At 45.6% G+C, this 25,763-nt stretch overlaps 1 protein-coding gene across 1 annotated transcript; it reads left to right on the top strand.

The window, feature by feature from the left end:
• The first annotated feature begins 6 nt into the window (after positions 1–6).
• Positions 7–24,624, top strand: CALR3 (calreticulin 3). The gene is made up of 9 exons (XM_078443236.2): positions 7–223; positions 501–602; positions 3,567–3,770; positions 10,656–10,750; positions 14,241–14,429; positions 18,502–18,609; positions 18,704–18,835; positions 19,825–19,917; positions 24,400–24,624. The coding sequence occupies exons 1-9, from the start codon at positions 133–135 to the stop codon at positions 24,541–24,543; spliced, it is 1,158 nt and encodes a 385-aa protein (XP_078299362.1). The 5' UTR covers positions 7–132; the 3' UTR covers positions 24,544–24,624.
• Positions 24,625–25,763: the final 1,139 nt, after the last annotated feature.

Here is a 25,763-nt window from a genome sequence, read left to right as displayed (position 1 = left end):
CGCGGTAGAGGCCAATGGTGCCTCAGGTCACAATCGCGAGGCGTGACGGGAGTTGTAGTCTTGGGACGGTCTGGCACTTCGCCGAGACCGCTGGGAGCAAAGGGGCGTTACAAGAAGAGCAGCGCGCACTCTATGGCTGTGGCTCCCGTTCCGCTGTGGGCGGTCTGCTTGCTGCGGGTGGCGCTGGCCACCGTCTACTTCCAAGAGGAATTTCTAGACGGAGGTGAAAAGGCGATGTCCGTGGTGGTGGGAAAGTAGGGGCGAAAGCTCCTCCATCCTTGGCTGCCCAGCGGATAGCCAGAGTCGCCATTGGCACCAGCCCATCGCCGCGGGGTCGGTGGTGGCGAAGCTTTGAAGCCTCGAGCCCCCCGCCCCGCCCCCCCCCCCCCCCGCGCGCGCGCGCGCGCGCTCACACACACACACACACACACACACACACACACACCTCCATGATTCAAATGAACAGTCTCAGCTCTAACCGGTCTTGTTTCCCCCCACAGAGCGCTGGAGGAACCGCTGGGTGCAGTCCACCAATGACTCCCAATTTGGGCATTTTAGACTCTCGTCGGGGAAATTTTATGGTCATAAGGAGAAGGACAAAGGTTAGTGTAGGAATGGTGAGAAAATGGAGCTAAATGTCAAACACACACGCCTCACCTCCATAGCAACCTTCCGAGGTAGGTGTGGCACACCCATAACACCTCTTACAGCCGTTTCACGGGTGGGGAAGCTAAGGCTTGGATAGGGCCTGGCATTACTTTTTCTCTTTCCTTTCTTTACTTGCCCAAGGTCGCTCCATTGTATACGCACTAGTGGCAGGAGTTTGGAGACTCCAGGTCTTTGACCTGCAAAAGGAAAATGATTAGGGGATACTTCTCATGTTTATTTCCACTTTAAGAAGGAGAAAAAAATCGACCTAAAAGTTACATGCTGTCAGGTGTACAGATCGTACGGGTATAGAAAGATGAGTGTTTACATTTGTACACTCTGGATCAGATAGGGAAGGTTTTCAGAGCCCCCGCCCCCTTGCACTGCCCATTCCCCAAGTCAGTAGCCTCCTAGTGCCAAGGGTAACTTCTGTCTTCTTCTCATTTCTGATGTTCAAACGTGGACAAACTACACACTTGTTTTTTGCACGGCTGGTGAGATAAGAATGGCTTTTACATATTTTAATTGTTGGGGAAAAATCAAAAGGGGAATGGTATTTTATAATGTATAAAAATTACATAAAATTTAGTGAAACATATGAAATGTCAATATCCATAAGTAAAGTTTTAATGGAACACAGCCATGATCATTCATTGACTTAGGTTCTTCGGCCTTTTGCATGCTGTAAAGGCAGTAAGTTGGCACACAGACTGTATGACCCGCGAAGTCTAAAATACTTGATCTCTGGCTTGGCAGAAAAGATTGTCCAACCTCTGGTTCGGATGAAAAGTTTTCCTCTTTTCACCAGCCTTCCACTCCACCTCTACCTTGACTCCGCTCCTCCGGTGTTGTCCTGTCGGCAGCTTCTGGTTTTCTTTTCTTTTCTTTCTTTTTTTTTTTTTTTAATTTTTTAACGTTTATTATTGAGAGACAGAGCATGAGCATGGGAGGGGCAGAGAGAGGAGGAGACACAGAATCTGAAGGAGGCTTCAGGCTCTGAGCTGTTAGCACAGAGCCTGATGCGGGGCTCAAACTCACAAACCCAGCGAGGTCATGACCTGAGCCGAAGTCAGACGCTTAACCAACTGAGCCACCCAGGCGCCCCAGCTTCTGGTTTTCTATTGCATATGCATTGTGTTTTAAGTTACACGTGGACCGAAAGAGTTGGTCACGATTCAGCCCATAGGACAAAAATGGAGTGAAATTAACAGATTGTTTCATCAAGCTTGTCCAAGGATAGGGGTTTCCATTTGGGTTCTTCCGCACCACATTTTTTCCTCCTCCAATCTGGCATCCTGAGATGCTGTGTTTCGTTCACTCCAGCACACATCTAGTGAGAGCACATGGGCAAGGCACTGGGGATACCCATTAGTTTGGCCCCTTTCATTGTGATCTCCAAGGACCATCACACAGAAGCCATAGATGGAAAGATGAATAGAATTCAGTCAGACAGAAATGGGAAGAGGTGAGAGACGATGGGGGTGGCCGAGGAGGGTGGAGAGACGGAGAGGTGGTGAATCTTGGCCTTAGGAATTGCCTGGGTGGTAAAGGGGTAAAGGAGGGGAGATCCTTTGAATTCTTTGAGAAAGGGAAGGGTGGGGGCGGGGAGAGAATGGAGGAGAAAGAAAGAGACGAGTGTGGTATGGGCAGTCAGTCGTGAGTTCAGGCTTGGACGTATCGACAGAAAATGTCAAGTGCATTTATGATGGATCTCTGCATAGGCAGGTTTGGGGGCAGGAATGTGGAGCAGGGAAGACTAGATGATAATAAGACTGGCTCTGTTTTCAATAGTGTAAGATAAGGATTTGGTACAGAGCCTAGTGGCTACTGAAAAGGTGGGGGCGGGTTCGTCTTGAACACCTAAACTTCTAAAATACGAGGTGATTCATGTGACAAAAGGGTGGTATCTCTATAAAAAAAAAAATAAAAAAAAAAGATGGCAACTGTGGGCCAGCTCATCCAGGGCAGGGAAGCACTTTTTTACAGGTCAGCACTCTGTTCTCCATCCACGGTCGTGTGTCCTAAGCAACTCTTTTTTTTTTTTTTTTTTTTTTTAATTTTTTTTAAATTTTTTGTTTTTGAACATTTATTTTTGAGACAGAGAGAGACACAGCATGAACAGGGAGGGTCAGAGAGAGAGGGAGACACAGAATCCGAAACAGGCTCCAGGCTCTGAGCTGTCAGCACAGAGCCCGACGCGGGGCTCGAACTCACGGACCGTGAGATCATGACCTGAGCCGAAGTGGGACGCTCAACCGACTGAGCCACCCAGGCGCCCCTTTAATTTTTTTTTTTTAACGTGTATTTATTTTTGAGACAGAGAGAGACAGAGCATGAACGGGGGAGGGTCAGAGAGAGAGGGAGACACAGAATCTGAAACAGGCTCCAGGCTCTGAGCTGTCAGCACAGAGCCCGACGCGGGGCTCGAACTCACAGACTGTGAGATCGTGACCTGAGCTGAAGTTGGACACTTAACCGACTGAGCCACCCAGGCGCCCCCAAAGCAACTCTTTTAAGACAGGAATGAAAGAAAAGACGTAGGATGCTCTGGTTCTTAACGAAGTTGCCGCACAAGCTTTATTGTGTATTCCCACCCCTTGGAGGATGAATGGAAGCAAAATTAACTCCTTATCCCCTTAGACTGCACATTTGTCATCTACAGCTGAAATGTTTCAATTTAAGACACAACAGTGGTACACTGAGCACAGAGAAACAATGGGGTGTGGAAATAGAAGGTTTCTGGCAGCAGAGAGACTTAGTGGTATGGCCATCCCATATTATTGTGAAGGTGTGTGTGAGGCCCTGGGCTGATGTGAGTGGTTATTCCTGGGGGCAGGGGGAAGGGTGACCATTTAATTCCCTGCAGCACCGAGCGCACGTGTCATTCCTCATCCTTCACGAGTCCTTTTTGTTTAAAGGTCTGCAAACCACGCAAAATGGCCGATTCTATGCCATCTCGGCACGTTTCAAACCGTTTAGCAACAAAGGGAAGACGCTGGTCGTTCAGTACACAGTGAAACACGAGCAAAAGATGGACTGTGGAGGGGGCTACGTTAAGATCTTCCCTGCAGATGTGGATCAGAAGAACCTGAATGGAAAATCTCAGTACTATATTATGTTTGGTGAGTTCAGATAGCACAAAACAACCATTTCTGATGACTTTGAACCCTTCCTTCCACTTGATAGAATTCCTCAGAGCAAGACTTGGCTTCAGTAGTAGTGTTGAGTATATCCAACCAAAGGTTTTTAGTACCGTGGAACGTAATTAACATTATAAAAAGGCAACTGTACCATTCTATTGTACTTTTTTTTTTAAATTTTTTAATGTTTATTTATTTTGAGACAGAGAGAGACAGAGCATGAGCAGGGAAGGGGCAGAGAGAGGGAGACACAGAATCTGAAGCAGGCTCCAGGCTCCGAGCTGTCAGCACAGAGCCTGACGCGGGGCTCGAACCCACGAACGATGAGATCATGACCTGAGCCGAAGTCGGACGCTTAACCGACTGAGCCACCCAGGCACCCCTCTATTGTACTTTTGAGAGAGTTATTTATGCGATAGTAATGTAGTCCCAAGTATTTGAAATACATCAGGAGTCAGCAGACTTTGGCCACGGGCCACGTCAGCCCACGGACTGTGTTTGTTATGCCCCATGAGCTGAGAATGGGTTTTAATGTTTTTAATGATTAAAAAAATTAAAAGAAGGCTAATATTTTTGACACATGAAAATGGTAGGAAAGCCAAAAACATTTCCTGCCTAGCCCTTGCTGACCCCTGGAACACATTAAATATCTCCTGATACCAGGAGTAATTGATTAAAATTTGTGCTAGAATCGGCATGGGAGCCCATTGGGCCACAGGAACTGGACATAACTGAAGCGTGTGGGTTCAAAAAGTTTTCAGGATAAAGAGGATTCTGGGAAAATGGAATAGGACGCACCAGGAATCCATCTCCCCACCTGGACAAAAATCAACAGAATATGATGTAACTATTTTGGAACTCTGAAGTCTGTGGAAGGATTGCTTCTTCCAGGGGAAGAATGGGAAGGTTAATTTGGGGCAATTTGAGCTCTTAGCACAGGAGACCTACCCATCCCCCATTTCAAGCCACACGGCAGACAGCTGTGCATGTGCTCCTGGAGCAGCCTATACGCAGCTTGCCACAGCCGGGGTGGGCAAAAAGGACCCTGTCCTCCCAGTATCAGGGATCTGAACTCTGATCGCTGCTTCTGATCACAGAAGTGCAAACAAATGAACAGCGGAGTTTTGTGTGTTATTGAAGTTAAACTGGTGTAAATTCTAATTAGAGCACTATAACTTCAAGGTGTTAAATGTAACCCCCATGGTTCCTCCACAAAGGAAGTAGCTACAGAATATACACAAAAGGAAGTTAAAAAGGAATTTAAACATTTCCCTACAAAAACTCAAAAACGAAAGAAGGGGCGCCTGGGTGGCTCAGTCAGTTAAGCATCCAACTTCAGCTCAGGTCATGATCTTATGGTTTGTGAGTTCGAGCCCCGCATCGGGCTCTGTGCTGAAAGCTCAGAGCCCAGAGCCTGCTTCAGATTCTGTGTCTCTCCCTCTCTCTGATCCTCCCCCACTCATGCTCTTTCTCTCAAAAAAAAAAAAAAAAAAAAAAAAACATTAAAAAAGTTTTTTTCAAAGAGGTTTAAAGTGAAAGGGTGGGAAAAGGTATTCCAGGCAAATAGCACCCAAAAGAGAGCAGAGGTGGCCATACTAATATCAGGCAAAATAGACTTTGAATAAAAGGTTACAAGAGACACAGGACATTATATATTAATAAAAAGGTCAAGGGGCGCCTGGGTGGCTCAGTCGGTTGGGCGGCCGACTTCGGCTCAGGTCATGATCTCGCGGTCCGTAAGTTCGAGCCCCGCGTCGGGCTCTGTGCTCACAGCTCAGAGCCTGGAGCCTGTTTCAGATTCTGTGTCTCCCTCTCTCTGACCCTCCCTGTTCATGCTCTGTCTCTCTGTTTCAAAAATAAATAAACGTTAAAAAAAATTTTTTTTTAAAAAAGGCAAGAAGATGTAATAACTATAAACATTTACATGCCTAATGAACTTCAAAATATATGAAACAAAAACTGGTAGAATTGAAGGGAGAAATAGGCATAATAAAGAGTACAGCAGAGATAAATGAAATCATGAATAGAAAGACAACAGAGGAAATTAATGAAATCCAAAGTTGTTTCTCCAAAAAGGTCAACAAAACTGACAAAACCTTTACCTAGATGGACAAAGAAAGAAGACTCAAATTACTAAAATCAGAAATGGGATGTTACTACCAATTCTGCAGAAATAAAAGGAATTATATGAGAGAGTGCTAAGAACAATTATACACCCAAAAATTTGGATAACCTTGGTAAAATGGACAAATTCCTAGAATCACAAAATCTGCCAAGACTCAATCATGAAAAAATAGAAAATCTGAAGAGACTTATAAATAGTAAGGAGCTTGAAGCAGTAAACCAAAATCTCCCAATAAAGCAAAATCTTGAATCTGATGAACCTCTCACCAATTCTACCAAACATTTAAAGAAGGACTAACACCAATCCTTCTCAAACTTTTCAAAAAAACATTGAAGAGGTGGGAACATGTACTTCCTAACTCATTCTATGAGGCTAGCATTATTCTGATACCAAAGCCAGACACTAAAAGAAAAGAAACCTACAGACCAATATTCTTATTAACATTGATGCAAAAATTCTCAACAAAATACTAGCAAACAGAAGTCAGCAGCATATTAAAAGGATTATACACCATGACCAAGTGGCATTTCTTCCTTGTCTGCAAGGGTGATTTGAAATATGAAAATCAGTCAATAGTATATGCCGCATCAACAGAATGAAAGAAAAAAAGAAACACATGATCATCACAATTGATGCAGAAAAAGCATTCGACAAAATTCAATACCCTTTCATGATAAAACAGTTGACGAACTAGAAATAGCAGGAAACTACTTCAACATAATAAAAGCCATATATGAAAAACCCACAGCAAACATACCTAGTGGTGAAAGACAAAGCTTTTCCTGTAAGATCAGGAATAAGGCAAGCATGCCCACTTTCACCACTTTTTTTTTAAGTTTGTTTATTTTGAGAGGAAGAGGGGGAGAGAGAGTGCCCAAGTGCAAGCAGGGGAGGGGCAGAGAGAGAAGGAGAGAGAATTCCAAGCAGGGGTTCGAACTCACAAATCATGAAATCATGACCTGAGCCGAAATCAAGAGTTGGATGCTCAACCAACTGAGCCACCCAGGTGCCCCCACTTTCACCACTTCTTTTCAACATACTACTGGAAGTTCTAGCCAGAGCAAACAAGCAAGAAAAATAAATAAAAGCCATCCAAATTGGAAAGAAAGAAGTAAAATGATCTGTTTGCAGATGATTTGATCTTATATGGAGAAAATCATAGAGATTGCACAAAAAAACTATTAGAATTAGTGAATGAATTCAGCAAAGTAGCAGGATACAAAGTCAACACACAAAAAACAGTTACGTTCCTATATGTGAACAATGAACAATCTGAAAGGGAAGTTACAAAATAATTCCATTTACAATAGCATCCAAAAGAGTAAAATACTTAGGAATTAAGCAAGGAGGTGAAAAATTCATACAATGATAACTACAAAATATTGCTGAAAGAAATTAAAGAAGATGTAAATAAATGGAAAGACATTCCATGTTCATGGAATGGAAGACTTAATAGTGTTAAAATGTTAACACTAGGGGCGCCTGGGTGGCTCGGTCGGTTAAGCCGCCGACTTCGGCTCAGGTCATGATCTCGCGGTCCGTGAGTTCAAGCCCCCCGTTGGGCTCTGTGCTGACAGCTCAGAGCCTGGAGCCTGTTTCGGATTCTGTGTCTCCCTCTCTCTGACCCTCCCCCATTCATGCTCTGTCTCTCTCTGTCTCAAAAATAAATAAACGTTAAAAAAAAAAAAATGTTAACACTAGCCAAAGCATTCTACAGATTCTAAAAACAATATACAGGGGCGCCTGGGTGGCGCAGTCGGTTAAGCGTCCGACTTCAGCCAGGTCACGATCTCGCGGTCTGTGAGTTCGAGCCCCGCGTCAGGCTCTGGGCTGATGGCTCGGAGCCTGGAGCCTGTTTCCGATTCTGTGTCTCCCTCTCTCTCTGCCCCTCCCCCGTTCATGCTCTGTCTCTCTCTGTCCCAAAAATAAATAAAAAACGTTGAAAAAAAAAAATAAAATAAAAACAATATACAGATTCAATCCAATTCCTATTAAAATTCCAATGACTTTTTTTTTTTGGCAGAAATGGAAAAACCCATTCTAACATTCATGTGGAATCTCAAGGGACCCTGAATAGCCAAAACAATCTCAAAAAAGAAGAACAAGACTAGAGGGCTCAAGTGTCCATCTGCAAATGAATGGATATACAAATATGGTATCCATATAATGGACCATCATTCAGCTTTATAAAGGAGGGAAATTTTGATACAGGCTACAACATGGAAGAACCTTGAGGACATTATTCTAAGTGAAATAAGCCAGTCACAAAAAGACAAAATACTATCCAATTCCACTTATTTTATTTTAGGTCCTTGGAGTAGTCAAAATTATAGAGCCAGAAGATAGAATGGTGGTTGCCAGGGGCTGAGACAGGGGAGAATGGGGAGTTAGTGTTTAATAAATATAGAGTTCCAGTTTTGTAAGATGAAGAGTCATGGGGATGGGCAGTGGGGATGGTTGCTCAACACGGCAAATGTATTTAATACCCCTGAAGGTACACTTAAAAATGACCCAGACAGTAAATCTTATGTATATTTTACCACAGTTAAAAAATAAGTGAAAAAAATCTTTAAAAAAAAATTTTTTAATGTTTATTTTTGAGAGAGTGAGAGAGAGAGAGAGAGAGACAGAAGGCAAGTGGGGGAGGGGCAGAGAGAGAGGGAGACACAGAATCTGAAGCAGGCTCCAGGCCCTGAGTTGTCAGCACAGAGCCCGACGCGGGGCTCAAACCCACGAACTGTGAGATCATGACCTGAGCCAAAGTTGGACGCTTAAGCGGTTGACTGAGCCACCCAGGCACCCCCCAAAAATATTGGAAATGTAATTTCAAAATATCTGTCTGTAATTCAAGTTTAGGGAATCCTTTTTTAAAGTTCTTTTCTCTCGTGACATGGATGTATTGCAGAAGTTTTCTCTGTCCTGGTTTTCCAGTGCTTATCTTTGAATTTATTGTGATCAGCATCAGCCTTCAGACACCTGTTACACTGTTCTCATGTTTGTATGTACAGCTGGTCACAGTGTTCTAGAAGTAGAGAGAATAGATATTATATTATTTATTGAATCTGGATATAATCCTGCCCTGTCTTGTAGGGCAAGGTGACTTCTCTAAGGCCACCACATTACATATATGCAAACTTTCCACCAATTGCATAGTCCCTGACCCCTGCTGTCTTCTCCACCACGACTCCAATTTACTGTTGCATTTAAAATCTGGAACAAAGAACAAACATCTTTATTTTGATTAAAAAGGAAATTAAAATGTCTTCGTTTAGGTTATTTTTATTTTCTTAAAACAGGATGCCAGCGATACAAATGCAGTCTTAAATTATGTTTAAAACCCTAGGAAACAGGTAACACAGCTTCCATTTTGCAAATAAAGAAACTGAGGCTCACGAAGATTAAACTTACTTGCCCCAAATCGGGTCAGCCTGGCTTTAGAGCCTATCTGTCTACTCCCATTTCTTCATAAAAATCCACTACATGCATAAATATTTTATGATCGCTCTTAATGGAAAATGTCCAGATTTCCCAGGCATGCCCGGGCATGTTCTGAAGCCTAATTTAATATTTAAAGCATGTAGGTGCTTAGAAATCAGAAAATTCTGACCAACTTTGAAGGGAAAATTTCATATTTTAATCCTGAGGTGGTAGACTTTCATACAGATAGTTCACATACCATAGCTTTTGTTTTAAAAATTGAACTGGAATGTTTTCCAGTGATTTAAAAAAAAAAAAAAGGAAATTACATAAACGTCCTCTGAGAACTCAGCTGGGAGGTAGACATACTGTTCTTTGTGGGTCCCTCAGGATGCTACTTCTAAGTTCAATGTCATATCCACTCTGGCAAATTGATGATATCCTTTAATTATGTGCAGCCTGGATCTCTCTTATTCTGGAGATTCATCACTGCAAGTTGTAGAAAAAAAAAAAAAAATTGCCGTCATCTGCTTGTGTTTACATAGGGTTTGCCTCACAGAATCCCCAGGGGCGGGTGCAGCCCCGGGTCAATGGATGTGGTGGAATTTGATTCGAGACAGAAAGACACCCAGAGGGTCTAGTACATTCCGGAGGCTTAAGCTCAGTAAAGCAGCAGCGGGGTAATTCCAAACATCCTCAGAAGGTTGGACAAATTTTCCAGATACCTCCTGCAAACCTTGTTTAGTACATTCAGAAAGTCTTAGTCCGAATATGTGCCTGAGTGTTGTGTTGGGACACGCATAATGATAATAACAAATATTGAGCATTGCCATATTAAATGCTTTACATACCTGAGCCCATTTAATTGGCAAAGTAGCCTTGGAAGTCAAGATTAACATCCCCATTTTAGAGAGCAGGACGCGGGGGCGTGGGTAGCTGCGTCGCTGCAAATGTGTCTTAGCACGGTGAAAGCTGAGATCAGAGCCAGCTAGTCCCTCACCTGGCACAGGCCACCTCTTAGAGCTTCAGACCAAGGACCCAAGTCTCAGGCAGCGTGCCAAGGATGCTTCCCAGACTGTTAAATCTTTTTCTTACTCACATGCTGCCTTACACTTGACTCCAAAGTAGTTGCAGTGAACTGAGAAGTCACCTGAACCAAGAAGGGTGCCGCTGTCCATTTCAGTATCTCTATGACAACGTCCGATTGTTCCTGCACCTATAGACTTCTGGTGCCTCATATATTATTTCACAATGATTGGGGGTCTCCTGGGGTGATGCATCATAGAAAGAAATTGAGAGCAGCTAATATTTTTTTTTTTTTGTAGGGCCCGATATTTGTGGATTTGATTTCAAGAAAGTTCATGTTATTTTACACTTCAAGAATCAGTATCACTCAAACAAGAAATCGATCAGGTGTAAGGTAAGTGCTTCTGTATTCAAATCTGTGATTGTGTTAACTTTTTTTTTTTTTAATGTTTATTTATTTTGAGAGAGAGTGAGAGAGAGAGAGAGAGAGAGAAGGGAAGGGGCAGAGAGGGAGGGAAAGAGAGAGAATCCAAAGCAGGATCCACACTGTCAGCAGAGCCCAACTCGGAGCTTGAACTTACGAACTGTGAGATCATACCCTGAGCTGAAATCAAGAGTCGGATGATTAACTGACTGAGCCACCCAGCCACCTGTGTTAACTCTTAATGACAGCATAAATTGAGAGAAAATCCTTTTGATCTTAAAATATTTATGGGGCGCCTGGGTGGCTCGGTCGGTTAAGCGTCCGACTTCAGCTCAGGTCACGATCTCACGGTCCGTGGGTTTGAGCCCCGCATCGGGCTCTATGCTGACCGCTCAGAGCCTGGAGCCTGTTTCAGATTCTGTGTCTCCCTCTCTCTCTGCCCCTCCCCTGTTCATGCTCTGTCTCTCTCTGTCTCAAAAATAAATAAATGTTGAAAAAAAAAATTTAAAATATTTAACTGAGCCAGGTATGGATCTTAGCAAACACACCCCCCATGCCCTAGGTTTCCAGTTTAGCAGTGTTATTAGAGATACTTGCCTACCCCTTTGGCTTGTTTTCTGACGTTTGTACCCATCAGGAGGGCATACTCACTTTTCACTGTGAGCTGTGACATCGTATTATAATCTGCCTTATAAGGGTTACAATAGAATAGTCACATTTCAGCGGTGTCCGTCCTCACTATGGAATAAAATATTCAGGCTGGGACGCAAAAACATCCTGAAGAAATTAATCTTCAACATACCAAAACATTTACAAATGGGAATGTTTCTAAAATGGAAGCATACTTTCTTACTTTTTACCACGGATCCTGTGAAAACAACACTGATGCCTTCATAACTCCACGGCCCAGCCCAGGGCTTCTCCAAAGAGGCAGTTTGCATCACGTCCCTGGCTCCGGGCCCGCGGAAGGGAAGTACACTCCCCGAAGCAACCCCTCTATTTGAATGTAGCCACCAGGAAGCTGGGACCTGACTCCTGGGGCATCCCCAGTGCCCAGAGCTTCAACATGGGGGGCCTCCACAAAGTCTGGGCAAATCTGGGCAGGAGGCCGGGGTGCATCTGGAGAGCACAGTGACTGCACAGAGGGGAAGTGTCCATAATCGCCACTATTTATTCAGTCCTGACCCAAGCAGGGGTGTGTTCGGTCTCTTCACAAAGCCCCAGTGAGTCTCCCATTGGCAGCCTCGTTGCTCTCTTGGGGTCCCACCCGCCGACCTGGTGGCTGCAAAGGATCACCAGGTCCTCTTTAAATGGAGAGGCCTGACATCACTCCTGTGGGGGTGAGGGAGAGCTCGAAGGCCAACTGAGTGCACAGGTTTTACAATTGATTCCCGAGGAATTGTTCAGTTGCACATTGGATGTGGGGGAGAGCCTAGGGATGACACTACAGAGGCCATGAAGTCTGGCCTGGACTGTGCTGGGGAGGTCAGAGCATGACAAGCTCAGGACAGCAAGCCTATGGGGCCCCGAGTGGCAGCCGCAGATTGATGATGCCCTCAGACATGTGCTATTTCTGCACCTGCTAGAAAAAGAAAAGATGCTTCTGTTGAAGGAGCACTGACTCACAGCAGGTTGTTGGTGTTCCCAGTGAGGAGAAGCTACGTCCAGTGGGGTTGGATTCATTCTGTGATGCTGTGAAAGAAAGGCTGAGAATCTCCCCTGCAGGCAGTGGTCAGCCCTCAGGGGTTTTCAAGGAGAGGGGCAGATCTGCCTGTTAGAGAAATACCTCAGATGTTCTGGGGGGCGGGGGCTGGAGGGACAGGGTGATCGATAGGCAGGGAGAAGGGTGAGACTGTGAGGCCAAGGCTTCAATGGGATACAGAACATGGGACCGTTTTTTTTTTTTTTTTAATTTTTTTTTTTCAACGTTTTTTATTTATTTTTGGGACAGAGGGAGACAGAGCATGAACGGGGGAGGGGCAGAGAGAGAGGGAGACACAGAATCGGAAACAGGCTCCAGGCTCCGAGCCATCAGCCCAGAGCCTGACGCGGGGCTCGAACTCACGGACCGCGAGATCGTGACCTGGCTGAAGTCGGACGCTTAACCGACTGCGCCACCCAGGCGCCCCCATGGGACCGTTTTTGACAGGGGTGGGACCGAGAGGACTTTGTGATGTTTGGAATTCAGCTACTGGGTATGTGGTCGATGAATCTCAGCAGCATTGCTGTTAATCAGGGGAAACAAAGACCAGTGGGGGGCCAGGCCACACTCGAGAGATGTGTTTGGAACCATTGGTTGTGGACTCCTGGCAGACATCCAGGTAGAGGTGTCCAGAAAGTTGTTGGAAACTCCGCTCTGTAGCTCAGGCCAATGGTTAGGATTAAAGATCCTGGTTTGGATCCATTGCATATGTGTGGGAGTGGATGTTATCCCTCGGGATGGCCAATGAACCCAAAGTCTAAATTAAGAAAGGTGAGTGGAGACAAAGATGGACAGAGATCAGGGAGGGAGCATTGGGAGAAGCCTGTACTCAGCTGTCACAGCGAGCTACAGAGGTCGAGAGGAACATGGAGCAGACAGAGCCATCGGCCGTGGTGTGGACAGCAGCCTATGCCCCTCAGAGCAGAGCAGAGGGGTACTGAAGAAGCTATTACTTTTGGCTCTTAGCAGAGGGGGAATCCTCCTGATGGAGCCTTTAAGATGCTGAGACAGTGGTTCCCAAACCTGAGCCCTGAGCAGCATCAGCATCTTTGGAAGGTCTGTGCAGGAGACTGGAGGGTCCATTCAGGTGCTGATACAGCAGGTCAGGCTGACCCGGCGACAGACATTTCTAGGGCATGCCCCGTGACAATGACCAGGCAGCCCCACTGCTGACAGGCAGGCACATCTTGGGCAGCCCCGACCTCCCCAGACACCTGCCCATCCACCTCCCATCTGTCATTTATTGAATGCTTGCCCAATGGTTCCCTTGTGTCTGGTCTGGGGCTTTTAACTGTGACCAAGAGAGACACTAGGCCTGCCCTTGCTAGACAACTCAGAGCATTAGAAAGGTCCCCGCTGTGTTGAAAAAATAGACTGGGCTTCATTTGGTATCTTTCAGAATACAGAACAGGAAATCGTTTTCCGCATAACTTTTCATAAACCGAACAGAGCAGTGGTGTTTGGGTTACACCAAGACCCTCTCATAACCACCTGTGGGATTCTAGGTGGGAAGCATTGTCTACACATAAGGGAACCAGCCACTCAAGAGAAGTCAGCTGGTAGTGCGGAAGTTTTCTACAAGGGAGCGATTTCTTCTGTGGGCCACGTTTTGTAGTCAAGTCAACCCCTGTCCCTAGAAACACTCTTCTTGCTGTTTACAGCAAAGCTTTGACCAACAGCGACTTAAATCACATACATAGACCTGCCCTGAAATGTCAAAGGTCTCATCGTTATCCTTTCTCCCCTTAAAACGTGCAGGTTGATGGATTTACACACCTCTATGCTCTGGTTTTAAGACCGGACCTCACTTACGAAGTGAAAATTGACGGTCAATCAATTGAATCCGGCGACATCGAGTATGACTGGAACTTAACGTCACTTAAGAAGATGGAGAAGTCCTCCGCAGAGTCCAAGGATTGGGACCAGGCGAAAGATGACAGATCCCAGGTGTGCATTTTCCACGAACATCTCCACAGAGTGTGCCAGTGGAGTTTGTAAGCACACAGGTCCTGTGTGATTGCTGCATGGCTGGTAATCATGATGCCTACATGGTCACAACCAAAGTGCCCTCCCTGGAGCATTTGCCACTGAAACCGGCCACATAGCTTCACGCTTCCAGGGATCGTGAAAGGGTCTTACAATGAAAGTGAGCAAGTTTTTTTTTTTTTAACCCATGTGGTTTTTTTTAAGGATATTGCATCAGCAATCTTTATAAAAGTGATTTTTTTTCTTATTTTGCTATTCCGAATTTGAACATGAAGTATTTTTTGAGCATCGCACTTGTGACTGACAACCAAGAATCAGTTAACGTAATGGGTCTGCGTGAGTTTTCCTAGGGTTGTTTAACAAAGGACCGCAAAGTGGGTGGCTTAAAAATGACAGAAGTGTAGGGGGGCGGGGGGAGCCAGGGTGGCTCAGTGGGTTGAACATCCGACCTCAGTCCAGGTCACGATCTCACGGTTCGTGACTTCAAGACCCACATTGGGCTCACTGCTGTCAGCACAGAGCCTGCTTCTGATCCTCTGTCCCCCTCTCTCTGCCTCTCTCCCACTTGTGCTCTCAAAAATAAATAAAACGTTAAAGATCATGACAGAGGGGCGCCTGGGTGGCTCAGTTGGTTAAGTGTCCGACTTTGGCTCAGGTCATGATCTCATGGTTCTTGAGTTCGAGCCCCCACATTGGGCTCTGTGCTGATAGCTCAGAGCCTGGAGCCCGCTTCGGATTCTGTGCCTCCTTCTCTCTCTCTGCCCCACCCCTACTCGCTCACGCTCTCTCTCTCTCTCTCCAAAATAAATTAACATTAAAAAAAAAAAGGACAAATGTATTCTCTCATGGGTCTTGAGGGCAGAAGGCAGAAATCCAGGATATCAGTAGGGTAACACTCCCTCTGAAGGATCTTGAGGACAATCCTTCCTTGTTTCTTCCAGCTTCCGTTGGTTCCAGGAGTTCCTTGGCTGGTAGACCTCAATCTCTGCCCCGCCACCTCCCGCCCCCACACGGCCTCTTCTTGTGTCTCTCCTATCTCTTATAAAGACGTTTGTCATTGGACTTAAGGCCCACCTGGATAATCCAGAAAGATGTGCCTCAAGATCCTTACCTTAATTACTTCTTCAAAGATCCTTTGTTCAATATAAGCTTGCATTCCCAGATTCCGAGATTTTGGACATGGACAAACCCTTACCCGGAGCTACCACTCAGCCCACTACAAGCTACCTTCTGTTTTGTTTTGTTTTGTGTTTAGTTTACATTTATTTATTGTCGCAGTGTTTTGTTTTGAGCATCAAACACTACTCCAAACCCATGAACCATTTGCCTTAAGACGGTTGTCTTTGCTGTACGGCAATTAATGTCTGTGTTTACGATTAATTTCTGGCAACTTAAACCTGCTCAGTGGCATTGCTGTCTGATAATCAAGTATGTCATCATAGACAATGTAATCATTAAAGCAAAAGAGCAAAGTTTCTCCCTCCCTTACTGAACTACCTTAAAAACAGACCAAAAAAGTAGTTTTCACCTGGAAAGAGCACTTATTTAAACAAGGTACAGAGGGGCCCTTGGGTGGCTCAGTCGGTTAAGCGTCCGACTTTGGCTCAGGTTGTGATCTCACAGTCCGTGAGTTCGAGCCCCGCGTCGGGCTCTGTGCTGACAACTCAGGGCCTGGAGCCTGCTTCAGATTCTGTGTCTCCCTCTCTCTCTGTCCCTCCCCCACTTGTCCTCTCTCTCTCTCTCTCTCTCTCTCTCTGTCTCTAAAAAATAAATAAACAGTAAAATTAAAAAACAAGCAAACAGAAAAACAAGGCACAGAATGGCGAAGAAACTGACCTTGCAGCCCTCTGGCTATGCAGGAGAGGACACAGGTCTTAGGATGAAAGTCCTGGCTGCCTCTGAGCTACAACGATGTGGGCTAGCAGTGTTGTGTGCCTTAGGGCTGAGCGTACTTGAGGTGGGTCCCTGGTGGGGCCTAATCATACGCTCAGAAGCTGGCCTCCAAACTGGCTGTGTTTTGTCCATTTGTTCAGTTCTGTGTGAACTCCTAAGCAAATTAGTTCATTATGGCATTATGATTTGACAGCCTGCAATTATAAGGAGCTGGCTACTCGGATTGCATTGTAACCATTTCCTGGTCCCAGCACAAGAGTGGCTCATCTGTTGCCAGTTGAGGTGGGAGCAAAAAAGCCGACCGGGAGCCACCAAATCCTACGTGTCAGTCATTAAGAAATATTGCATATCATGAAAAAGCCCGTCTTTTTTCGTTTGTCTGTTACTTTTGAGAAAGAGTGCGTGTGAGCAGGGGAGGGGCAGAGAGAGAGGGAGAGAGAGGATCCCAAGTGGTCTCCATGATGTCAGCACAGAGCCCAACTCGGGGCTCAAACCCACGAACCGTGAAATCACGATCTGAGCTGAGATCAAGAGTCAGACGCTCAACCAACTAAGCCACCCAGATGCCCCTGTTTTTATATGTTTATCTGAATATTAATCCATAGCACCTTTTATTCATCCATTTATGTTTTTATAAAGTCTTTCTTAGTGTTTATTTATTTATTTATTTATTTATTTATTTTTTTTTAATTTTTTTTCAACATTTTTTATTTATTTTTGGGACAGAGAGAGACAGAGCATGAACGGGGGAGGGGCAGAGAGAGAGGGAGACACAGAATCGGAAACAGGCTCCAGGCTCCGAGCCATCAGCCCAGAGCCTGACGCGGGGCTCGAACTCACGGACCGCGAGATCGTGACCTGGCTGAAGTCGGACGCTTAACCGACTGCGCCACCCAGGCGCCCCAGTGTTTATTTATTTTTGAAAGAGAGAGACAGAGAGTGAGCAGGAGAGGGGCAGAGAGAAAGAGAGACACAGAATCTGGAATGGGCTCCAGGCTCTGAGCTGTCTCAGGGCTCGAACTCACGAACCGTGAGATCGTGACCTGAGCCAAAGTCGGACGCTTAACCCACTGAGCTACCCAGGCGCCCCATTCTCATCCATTTATTTATTCAACAAATATTTGTTCAACACCTCCTGAGCCACGTACAGACATAGAGACTCAGATATATGTGTATATATATAAGTGCATGTCTACATGTGTATATGTGTATACAAGTGTGCATGTGTGTTAATGTGTATATGTATATGTGTGTCCACATCTATTATACACACGGATTATACATGTGTGTGCATGTATTATGTGCATGCATATGTGCATGTATGTGTATGCATATATTTATATGTGTATACTGTGACTGTTAATATACATATGTATATATTTTATATAATATATGTGTAAAGTCTAAATAACATAACTGCTTTTCTCCTGCTACCCAGCAATCCCCAGGTAAATCCTGGAACATTTCTTGGTTGTCCAGCCTCTCTCTCTGGAACATTCCACGCACGAGTGTGATGTAGAAGGACAGACCACCTAACCAGCAGTGACTGTGTGGCCCCTTCCCCCCAACATCACTTCTGTCCCAACATTTTTTTAAAAATTTTTTTTTTAATTTTTTTTTTTTTAATTTATTTTTGAGACAGAGAGAAACAGAGCATGAATGAGGGAGGGCCAGAGAGAGAGGGAGACACAGAATCCGAAGCAGGCTCCAGGCTCTAAGCTGTCAGCACAGAGCCCAACGCGGGGCTCGAACTCACGGACCGTGAGATCATGACCTGAGCCGAAGTCGGACGCTCAACTGACTGAGCCACCCAGGCGCCCCTGTCCCAACATTTTTTAACTTTAGCCACTATGTTGAGTTTTCCAGACTATTGTTCCTCACCAGTTTGGGAAGGGCGGTGTGATCATGCCAAGGCTTAGGGAGAAAATCCGGGCAGCGTGGGGCCTTGACATCCTCGGTGGGACTGAGAACCCTGAGCACTTGGCCCTTTGATCACCAAATTGATGGGCAAATTATGATTTGACAGCCTGCAATGGGCCCACGCATAATGGGCCCATGGGCCTGCTGCTGCCTCCGGGTAGCTAAGAATTTCTTTTCTCACATCTGAGATTTGATTGTTTTTTTCCTTATACATGGTAAGGACTGGGAGAAGCATTTTCTGGATGCCAGTGCCAGTAAGCCAAGCGACTGGAACAGCGAACTGGACGGGGACTGGCAGGCGCCGATGCTGCAGAAGCCTCCGTACCAGGTGGGTGGTGTCTTTTCCTGCGATGCCCCAGGATGTCCCTCCCCTGCCTCCGCCTGCGTCCCTCCGGACCCGCACTTAGGTTCTGTTGTTGCAGGATGGCCTGAAACCAGAGGGTATAGACAAAGACGTTTGGCTCCATCAGAAGCTGAAAAACACCCATTATTTGACAGAGTACGACCTCTCAGAATTTGAGAACATTGGTGCCATTGGACTGGAGCTTTGGCAGGTTACTTGGTTTTAAATTTGCTATCACACGGGGGCGCCTGGGTGGCTCAGGAAGTTGAGTGTCCAACTCTTGATTTCAGCTCAGGTCATGATCCTGGGGTCGTGGGATAGAGCCATGCGTCGGGCTCAGCCCCCGAGCATGGAGCCTATTTGGGATTCTCTCTCTCTCTCTCTCTCTCTCTCTCTCTCTCTCTCTCTCTCCCCCCCCCCCTTCTGCCCCTCCCCCGCTGAAAGAAAGAAAGAAAGAAAGAAAGAAAGAAAGAAAGATAAATAAATAAATAAATTTGCTGCAGTTTGATAACTCTGAGCTTCAGCCTAAACTCCTGCATTCACATAGCTGGTATTCCTTGAGTTCCTACTGTGTACCTGGTATTCCTTGAGCTCCTACTGTGTACCTGGTACCCATACCTGGACTCAAGACGTAATTCAGCCATGAACAAAACAGACATCCTTTCTGCCCTCCTTTTTTTTTTTTTTTTTTTTTTTTTGCATTTCCCGTCTGCCTCGCTGCCCCCTGGGGATTTGTCACTCCTCAGCCTGGAGTTGACCTGTGGGGCCCATCAGCTTTAGGACAAGACTGCAGATTCTGATGCTAGCAGAGTGTCCAGGGTGGAGCCTGAGATCCTGCCTCCCCAGCAAGCTCCCAGGTGGTGCTGACGCTGCGGGCTGACTTTGCACAGTCAAGTTCTCGGGCAGTGGTGGGCGAACATCACAAGCGCTCGAGTCCCTTGAGTGCTCTTCAGTCTCCACGCCCAGGCAGCACCCCAGACTGGTTAAGTCAGCATCCCTGGGGGGGACGCCAGGCATCAGGAGTTTCTAAGTTTGAGAACCAGTGCCTCGGAGGGAAGGGATGCTTCAGAAATGGGTTTAGGCACGTGCTACTGTTGAGATCCAATCACCCTTGGGGTCCTGAGCCACATACAATTGCTTCTTGGTGCAAAGTTGTTGTATTCGTCACATCAATAAGGATGGCCTTATTTTCATCCACAGGTGAGATCAGGAACCATCTTCGATAACTTCCTGATCACAGACGATGAAGAGTATGCTGAGAATTTTGGCAAAGCCACTTGGGGGGAAACTAAGGTATGACACACAATGAACTTTTTGTTCATCATTCATTTATGTCTGTACTTGAGTCTAACATATAGGAAAGGGCTTGATGGATTTTTATTAGTAAACATCCCACCCAGATCAAGGTACAGAATGTTACCAGGGTTCTGGGAACCTCCTCATACCCCCTCCCTGCCGGTAGCTGCCCGCAAAAGGAACCACTGTCCCATTGCCGTACATTTGACCTCCTTTTGAAATTCATGTAAGTGGAGCCATCCAATAGTTACTCATTCAGGCAGTGCTGTGAGCTTCATATTATCGAATACAGCAGCAGCTCATTCTTACTGTGTGACTATTCCAGAAGGTATATATCCATTCTCTGTTGATGCAGCTTTGGATTGCTTCCAGCTTGTGGCCTCACGAATAAAGCTGTTCCCGTCATTCCCGTGTGTGTCTTTCAGTGGACACATGCCCAGGACAGGACAGCCTGGGTCACAAGGTCCCACACAGCCCAACAGTTTTCAGTGTGTCATCCTCTTTTCTGTTTCCTTTTGCAGAGGTTGAGAGTTACAGTTTATGCCGCATCTTTGGCCACGCTTGGTATCATTGTCAGTTGTTGACAAGTCAAATTTACTGAAGCATAATATGCACACTGTAAGATTTATCCTTTTTTGGTGTGGAAGTCTATGACTTTTGATAAACGCATACAGTTGTGAAACCACCAACAAAGATCCAGATGTAGGGGGGCCTGGGTGGCTCAGTCGGTTAAGCGTTTGACCTCGGCTCACGTCACGATCTCATGGTCTGTGAGTTCGAGCCCCGCGTCGGGCTCTGTGCTGACAGCTCAGAGCCTAGAGCCTGTTTCCGAGTCTGTGTCTGCCTCTCTCTCTGCCCCTCCCCCGCTCACGCTCTGTCTCTCTCTCTCTCAAAAAATAAATAAACATTAAAAAAATTTTTTTAAATGGGATGAACTGGGGGCGCCTGGGTGGCTCAGTCAGTTAAGCGTCCGACTTCAGCTCAGGTCATGATATAATGGTTTGAGGGTTCAAGCCCTGCATCAGGTTCTGTGCTGACAGCTCAGAGCCTGGAGCCTGCTTCAAATTCTGTGTCTCCCTCTCTCTCTGCCCCTCCCCTACTCATGCTCTTTCTCTCAAAAATAAACATTAAAAAAGTTAAAAAAAAAAAAAAAACAACCAGATGTAGAACAGGATCATCATCCCCAAAGGTCTCCTTGGGCCCTTTGGAGCCAAACCCTCTCCCACTTCAGGCCTCCACTGACCTGGTATCTGCCCGTACAGCCTCAACTTTTCGAAGTGTCATGTAAATGGAGTAAGCTAGCATGTGGTCTTTTTGAGCCTGCTCCTCAAGCATAATGTGTCTGAGATTGAGCCATGTTTGGGGTATTAGTCAGTAATTGGTTTCTTCTTATTGCTGGGTAGTTTTATTTTTTTTTTAATTTTTATTATTTTTGTAATCTTTATTTATTTTTGAGAGACAGAAACAGAGCATGAGTGGAGGAGGGGCAGAGAGAAAGGGAGACACAGAATCCGAAGCAGGCTCCAGGCTCTGAGCTGTCAGCATAGAGCTTGAGGTGGGGCTCGCACCCACAAACTGAGATCATGATCTGAGCCGAAGTCAGACGCTTAACCGACTGAGCCACCCAGGCACCCCAGTAGTTTTATTTTTTTTTTTAATTTTTAAGTTTATTTATTTATTTTGAGAGAGAAAGGAAGTGGGGGAGGGGCAGAGAGAGGGGGCAAGAGAGAATCCCAAGCAGGCTCCACACTGTCAGCACAGAGCCCAACGCGGGGCGCTAATTCACGAACTGTGAGTTCATGACCGGCACCGAGATCAAGAGTCAGATGCTTAACCAACTGAGCCCCCACCAGGCACCCCATTGGTAGTTGTATCTGTTCACCAGTTGACAGACAATTGGGTGTTTCCAGTTTTTGACATACGATCAAAGCTGTTATGAATATTTACTTAACAGTTTTTTCTGTGTGGATGCGGGCCTTCAGTTCTCTGGCGTAAATAGCCGGGAATAGGTGGGTCCTACAAGAGGGGTTTAACCCCAGAAGAACCTGCCAGGCTGTTCCTAGGGGGGCTGTGCTGTCTCGCATCCTCAACCAGCACGGGGATTGTGGGCTTCTCTAGGCGTGTAGGGGTATTTCCAGTTTCAGTTTTCTTACCCTGGTAACAAATGAAGGTTGGCCCTGTTTTATGGCTTTCGTGGCCCTTTGGATATCCTTTTTTGTGAACCGCTTGCCTTTGATTTATTGCTTCAGTTGAAGTGTAGTTGGCGTACAATATTATATTGGTTGCGGGTGTACAACATAGTGATTCAACATTTATGTACGTTAAGAAATGTTCACCATAAGTCTAGCTACCACCTGTCACCGTACAAAGTTATTACAGTATTATTGACTATATCGTCTATGCCGCACATGACATCCCCATGACTTATTTATATTTTATAACTGGAAGTTTGTACTTTTTGACCCCCTTCACTCATTTTGTGCACCCTCTTTCATTCCCCACCCCTCACCGTGTCTGATAAGCACCAACCTGTTCTCTGTATCTATGAGCTTGGTTTTTTTTTTTTTTTATTATTATTATTCCACATATAGGTGAGATCATATGGTATTTGCCTTTCTTCATCTTACTTATTTCACTTAGCATAATGCCTTCAAGGTCCATCTGTGTTGCTGCAGATGGCAAGATTTCATTCTCTTTTATGGCTAAGTAATATTCCACTGTGTGTGTGCGTGTGTGTGTGTGTGTGTGTGTGTGTGTGTGTGTGTCACATTTTCTTTATCTATTCATTGGTTGGTGGGCAGTTGGGTTGCTCTTAGTCTTGGCTATTGTAGATAATGCTGGAATAAACATGGGGGTGCAGATATCCTTTTGAGACAGTGTTTTCGTTTTCTTCAGAGAAATACCCAGAAGTGGAATTACTGGATTATATGGTATTAGTGTTTTTAATTTGGGGGGAACCATCATACTGTTTTCTGTAGTGATTGCCCCAGTTTACATTCCCACCAATAGTGTATGAGGGATCCCTTTTCTCCACATCCTTGGCCAGCGCTTTTTATCTAGTGTTTGTTTTTTTTTTTTTTTAATATATATAATAGCCATTCTTTTTTTTCTTTTTTTTTTTTAATTTTTTTTTCCAACGTTTTTTAATTTTTTATTTTTGGGACAGAGAGAGACAGAGCATGAACGGGGGAGGGGCAGAGAGAGAGGGAGACACAGAATTGGAAACAGGCTCCAGGCTCCGAGCCATCAGCCCAGAGCCCGACGCGGGGCTCGAACTCGCGGACTGCGAGATCGTGACCTGGCTGAAGTCGGACGCTCAACCGACTGCGCCACCCAGGCGCCCCTATAATAGCCATTCTAACAGGTGTGAGGTGATATCTCATTGTGGTTTTAATTTGTATTTTCCTGATAAGTGATAATGAGCATTTTTTTTATGTTGGCCTGTTGGTCTGTGGGCCATCTGGATGTCTTCTTTGGGAAATGTCTATTCAGATCCTCTGCCTGTTTTTTCCATCAGATTTTTTTTTTTTTTTGCTATTAAGTTGTATAAGTTCTTTATATAATTTGGATATGAACCTCTCATTAGACATGATTTGCAAATACTTCCTCCCATTGAACAGGTTGCCTTTTCATTTTGTTGATGGTGAGGGAGCCATTTCTTCTTGAATCTGATGTCTCCCGTAAAGCTTTACTAAAACTCTTTTTCAGTAATGACTACGGGAACCTTCTTGATGTTGTCTGCACTGCTAACCCTTTTGTTGATCACATGAGCCTGGATTTTTTTCACCTAGGCTCAGAGGACTCCTTTCACTACCTGTTCACTGCTTAGCTGATTGAAGGACAGGGGCCCAGGTACTCTGGGAAGAGAAGGAAGCGGATGGGTGTATTTGTGTCCTGTGGCCACTGTAACAGATTACCACAAATTGGCTGGCTTAACACAACACAGATTCATCATCTCACAGGTCTGGATGCCCGAAGTCCAAAATCACTATCAGTGGACTGAAATCAAGTCCTCAGCAGGGCTGAGCAGGCTGAGCAGCCCTCCAAGGGCTCTGCGGGAGCATCCTTCCTTCGCCTCTTGCAGCCTCCGGTGGCCCCTAGTGTCCCTTGGTTTGTGGCCATGGGGCTCTGTTTCTGCCTCTGTCTTCACGTGGTCTTCTGTGTATGTGTCAAATCTCTCCCTGTCTCCTATGAGGACATTAGTGATGGATTTTAGCGTCCATTTGATGACCCAGGATAATCTTCCTATCTCAACATGCTTAACTTAATCATATTTGCAAAGACCCTTTTCCCATAGAAGGTCCCATTTACAGGATCCGGGATTAAGGCCTGGCATCCTTGGGGGCTCTTCTAAGCTGCCCCCAGGCGGTGTGGAGGCTTGTAGAAGGCAAGGGCAGGCTGAAGGTGGATCCCCAGTCCCCTCCCTGGAAACACAACCCCCAGCGGCTAATGTCTCATGTGTCTGTTTCTTTCTCCAAGGGCCCAGAAAGGGAGATGGATGCCATACAGGCCAAGGAGGAAGTGAAGAAGGCCCGGGAGGAAGATGAGGAGGAGCTGCTGATGGGCAAGTTTGGTGGGCACGACAAAGGTTTCCAGAGATTTCACAGGAGGGACGAATTCTAGTCATTCCCACCCCAGATAAAGATGATGGGTAAAACCTTGCTTCTACTTTAATCTACATTTAAAAGTGCAAACATCAACATATGTGGTAATCTGTCCAATTTTCTTTGAAAATGTTCCTATGCTTCTCAGTGGGGTCGGCCTGGTTTTCCCCGGGGCCCCCTCCCCGCTGCGCACAGAGATTTCTCTCCACAAATCTGAGTGCTAGAAGCTACAGGCCAGTGACAGTCTGGCCCAAATCACGATGCTCTTCTCTTAGCCCCCAAAATGTTTTATAAATAAAAGTTGGTAGGGGCACCCGGGTGGCTTAGTCAGTTGGGCGGCCGACTACAGCTCAGGTCATGATCTTGCGGTGTGTGAGTTTGAGCCCCACGTCGGGCTCTGTGCTGACAGCTCGGAGCCTGGAGCCTGCTTTGGATTCTGTGTCTCCCTCTCTCTCTGCCCCTTCCCTGTTTCCTCTCTGTCTCTCTCTCTCAAAAATAATAAACATTAAAAAAAAAAGTTGGTAAAACTGATTTTGAAAAAGGAGAACTGATGCCTTTTTTTTCTTCAGGCTGTAAATTACCGATAGCATATGCTAACCTTTTCCAATACAAAATCTTTTTTTTTTTTTTTTAATTTATTTTTGAGAGAGAGAGAGACAGAGAGTGCGAGTGGGGGAGGGGCAGACACAGAATCTGAAACGGGCTCCAGGCTCTGAGCTGTCAGCACAGAGTTCAAGCCCCTGACACGGGGCTTGAACTCATGAACCGTGAGATCATTACCTGAGCTGAAGTGAGATGCCCAACCCACTGAGCCACCCAGGCGCCCGTCACCGCCCCCCACCCCCCGCCCCCAATATGAAATCTTGATACACCATCATTAGCGTGGAAGCGTTTTGCAGGCTATTCTGGAGAACCCAGGTCTTGTGCACACACTTCTGATGTGCTGTAAAGATGCTCCTGCTTCTTTTCCGTCACTCTGTGACCCACTGCTGTGGCCTTTTTTTCTCTGTAGGACAGAGGAATGAAATTCATTTTCTCGAGTGAAAATAATAATTACTTCCCAGTTCAATTTTTTCCCTTTAACCAAATAATTTGCTTTCTAATATTTTCTCTTTTAAAAACATTTTTTGATGTTTATTTTTGAGAGAGAGACAGACAGAGACAGAGTGCGAGCAGAGGAGGGGCAGAGAGAGAGGGAGACACAGAATCCCAAACAGGCTCCAGGCTCCGAGCGCTCAG

The sequence above is a fragment of the Panthera onca genome, chromosome A2, assembly GCF_046562875.1.
Source record: "Panthera onca isolate mPanOnc1 chromosome A2, mPanOnc1 haplotype 2, whole genome shotgun sequence".
In the NCBI taxonomy this organism is placed as follows: domain Eukaryota; kingdom Metazoa; phylum Chordata; class Mammalia; order Carnivora; family Felidae; genus Panthera; species Panthera onca.
This window is presented reverse-complemented; position numbering and strand designations above follow the sequence as displayed.

What these genes read in the sequence shown, in the direction of transcription:
- CALR3 (XM_078443236.2), top strand. Translation starts at nt 133, where the DNA reads ATGGCTGTGGCTCCCGTTCCGCTGTGGGCGGTCTGCTTGCTGCGGGTG. An exon ending in TCAGTACTATATTATGTTTG is followed by an intron (nt 3,771 to 10,655) that starts GTGAGTTCAGAT and finishes TTTTTTTTGTAG; the next exon opens with GGCCCGATATTTGTGGATTT. An exon ending in AGAAATCGATCAGGTGTAAG is followed by an intron (nt 10,751 to 14,240) that starts GTAAGTGCTTCT and finishes TAAAACGTGCAG; the next exon opens with GTTGATGGATTTACACACCT.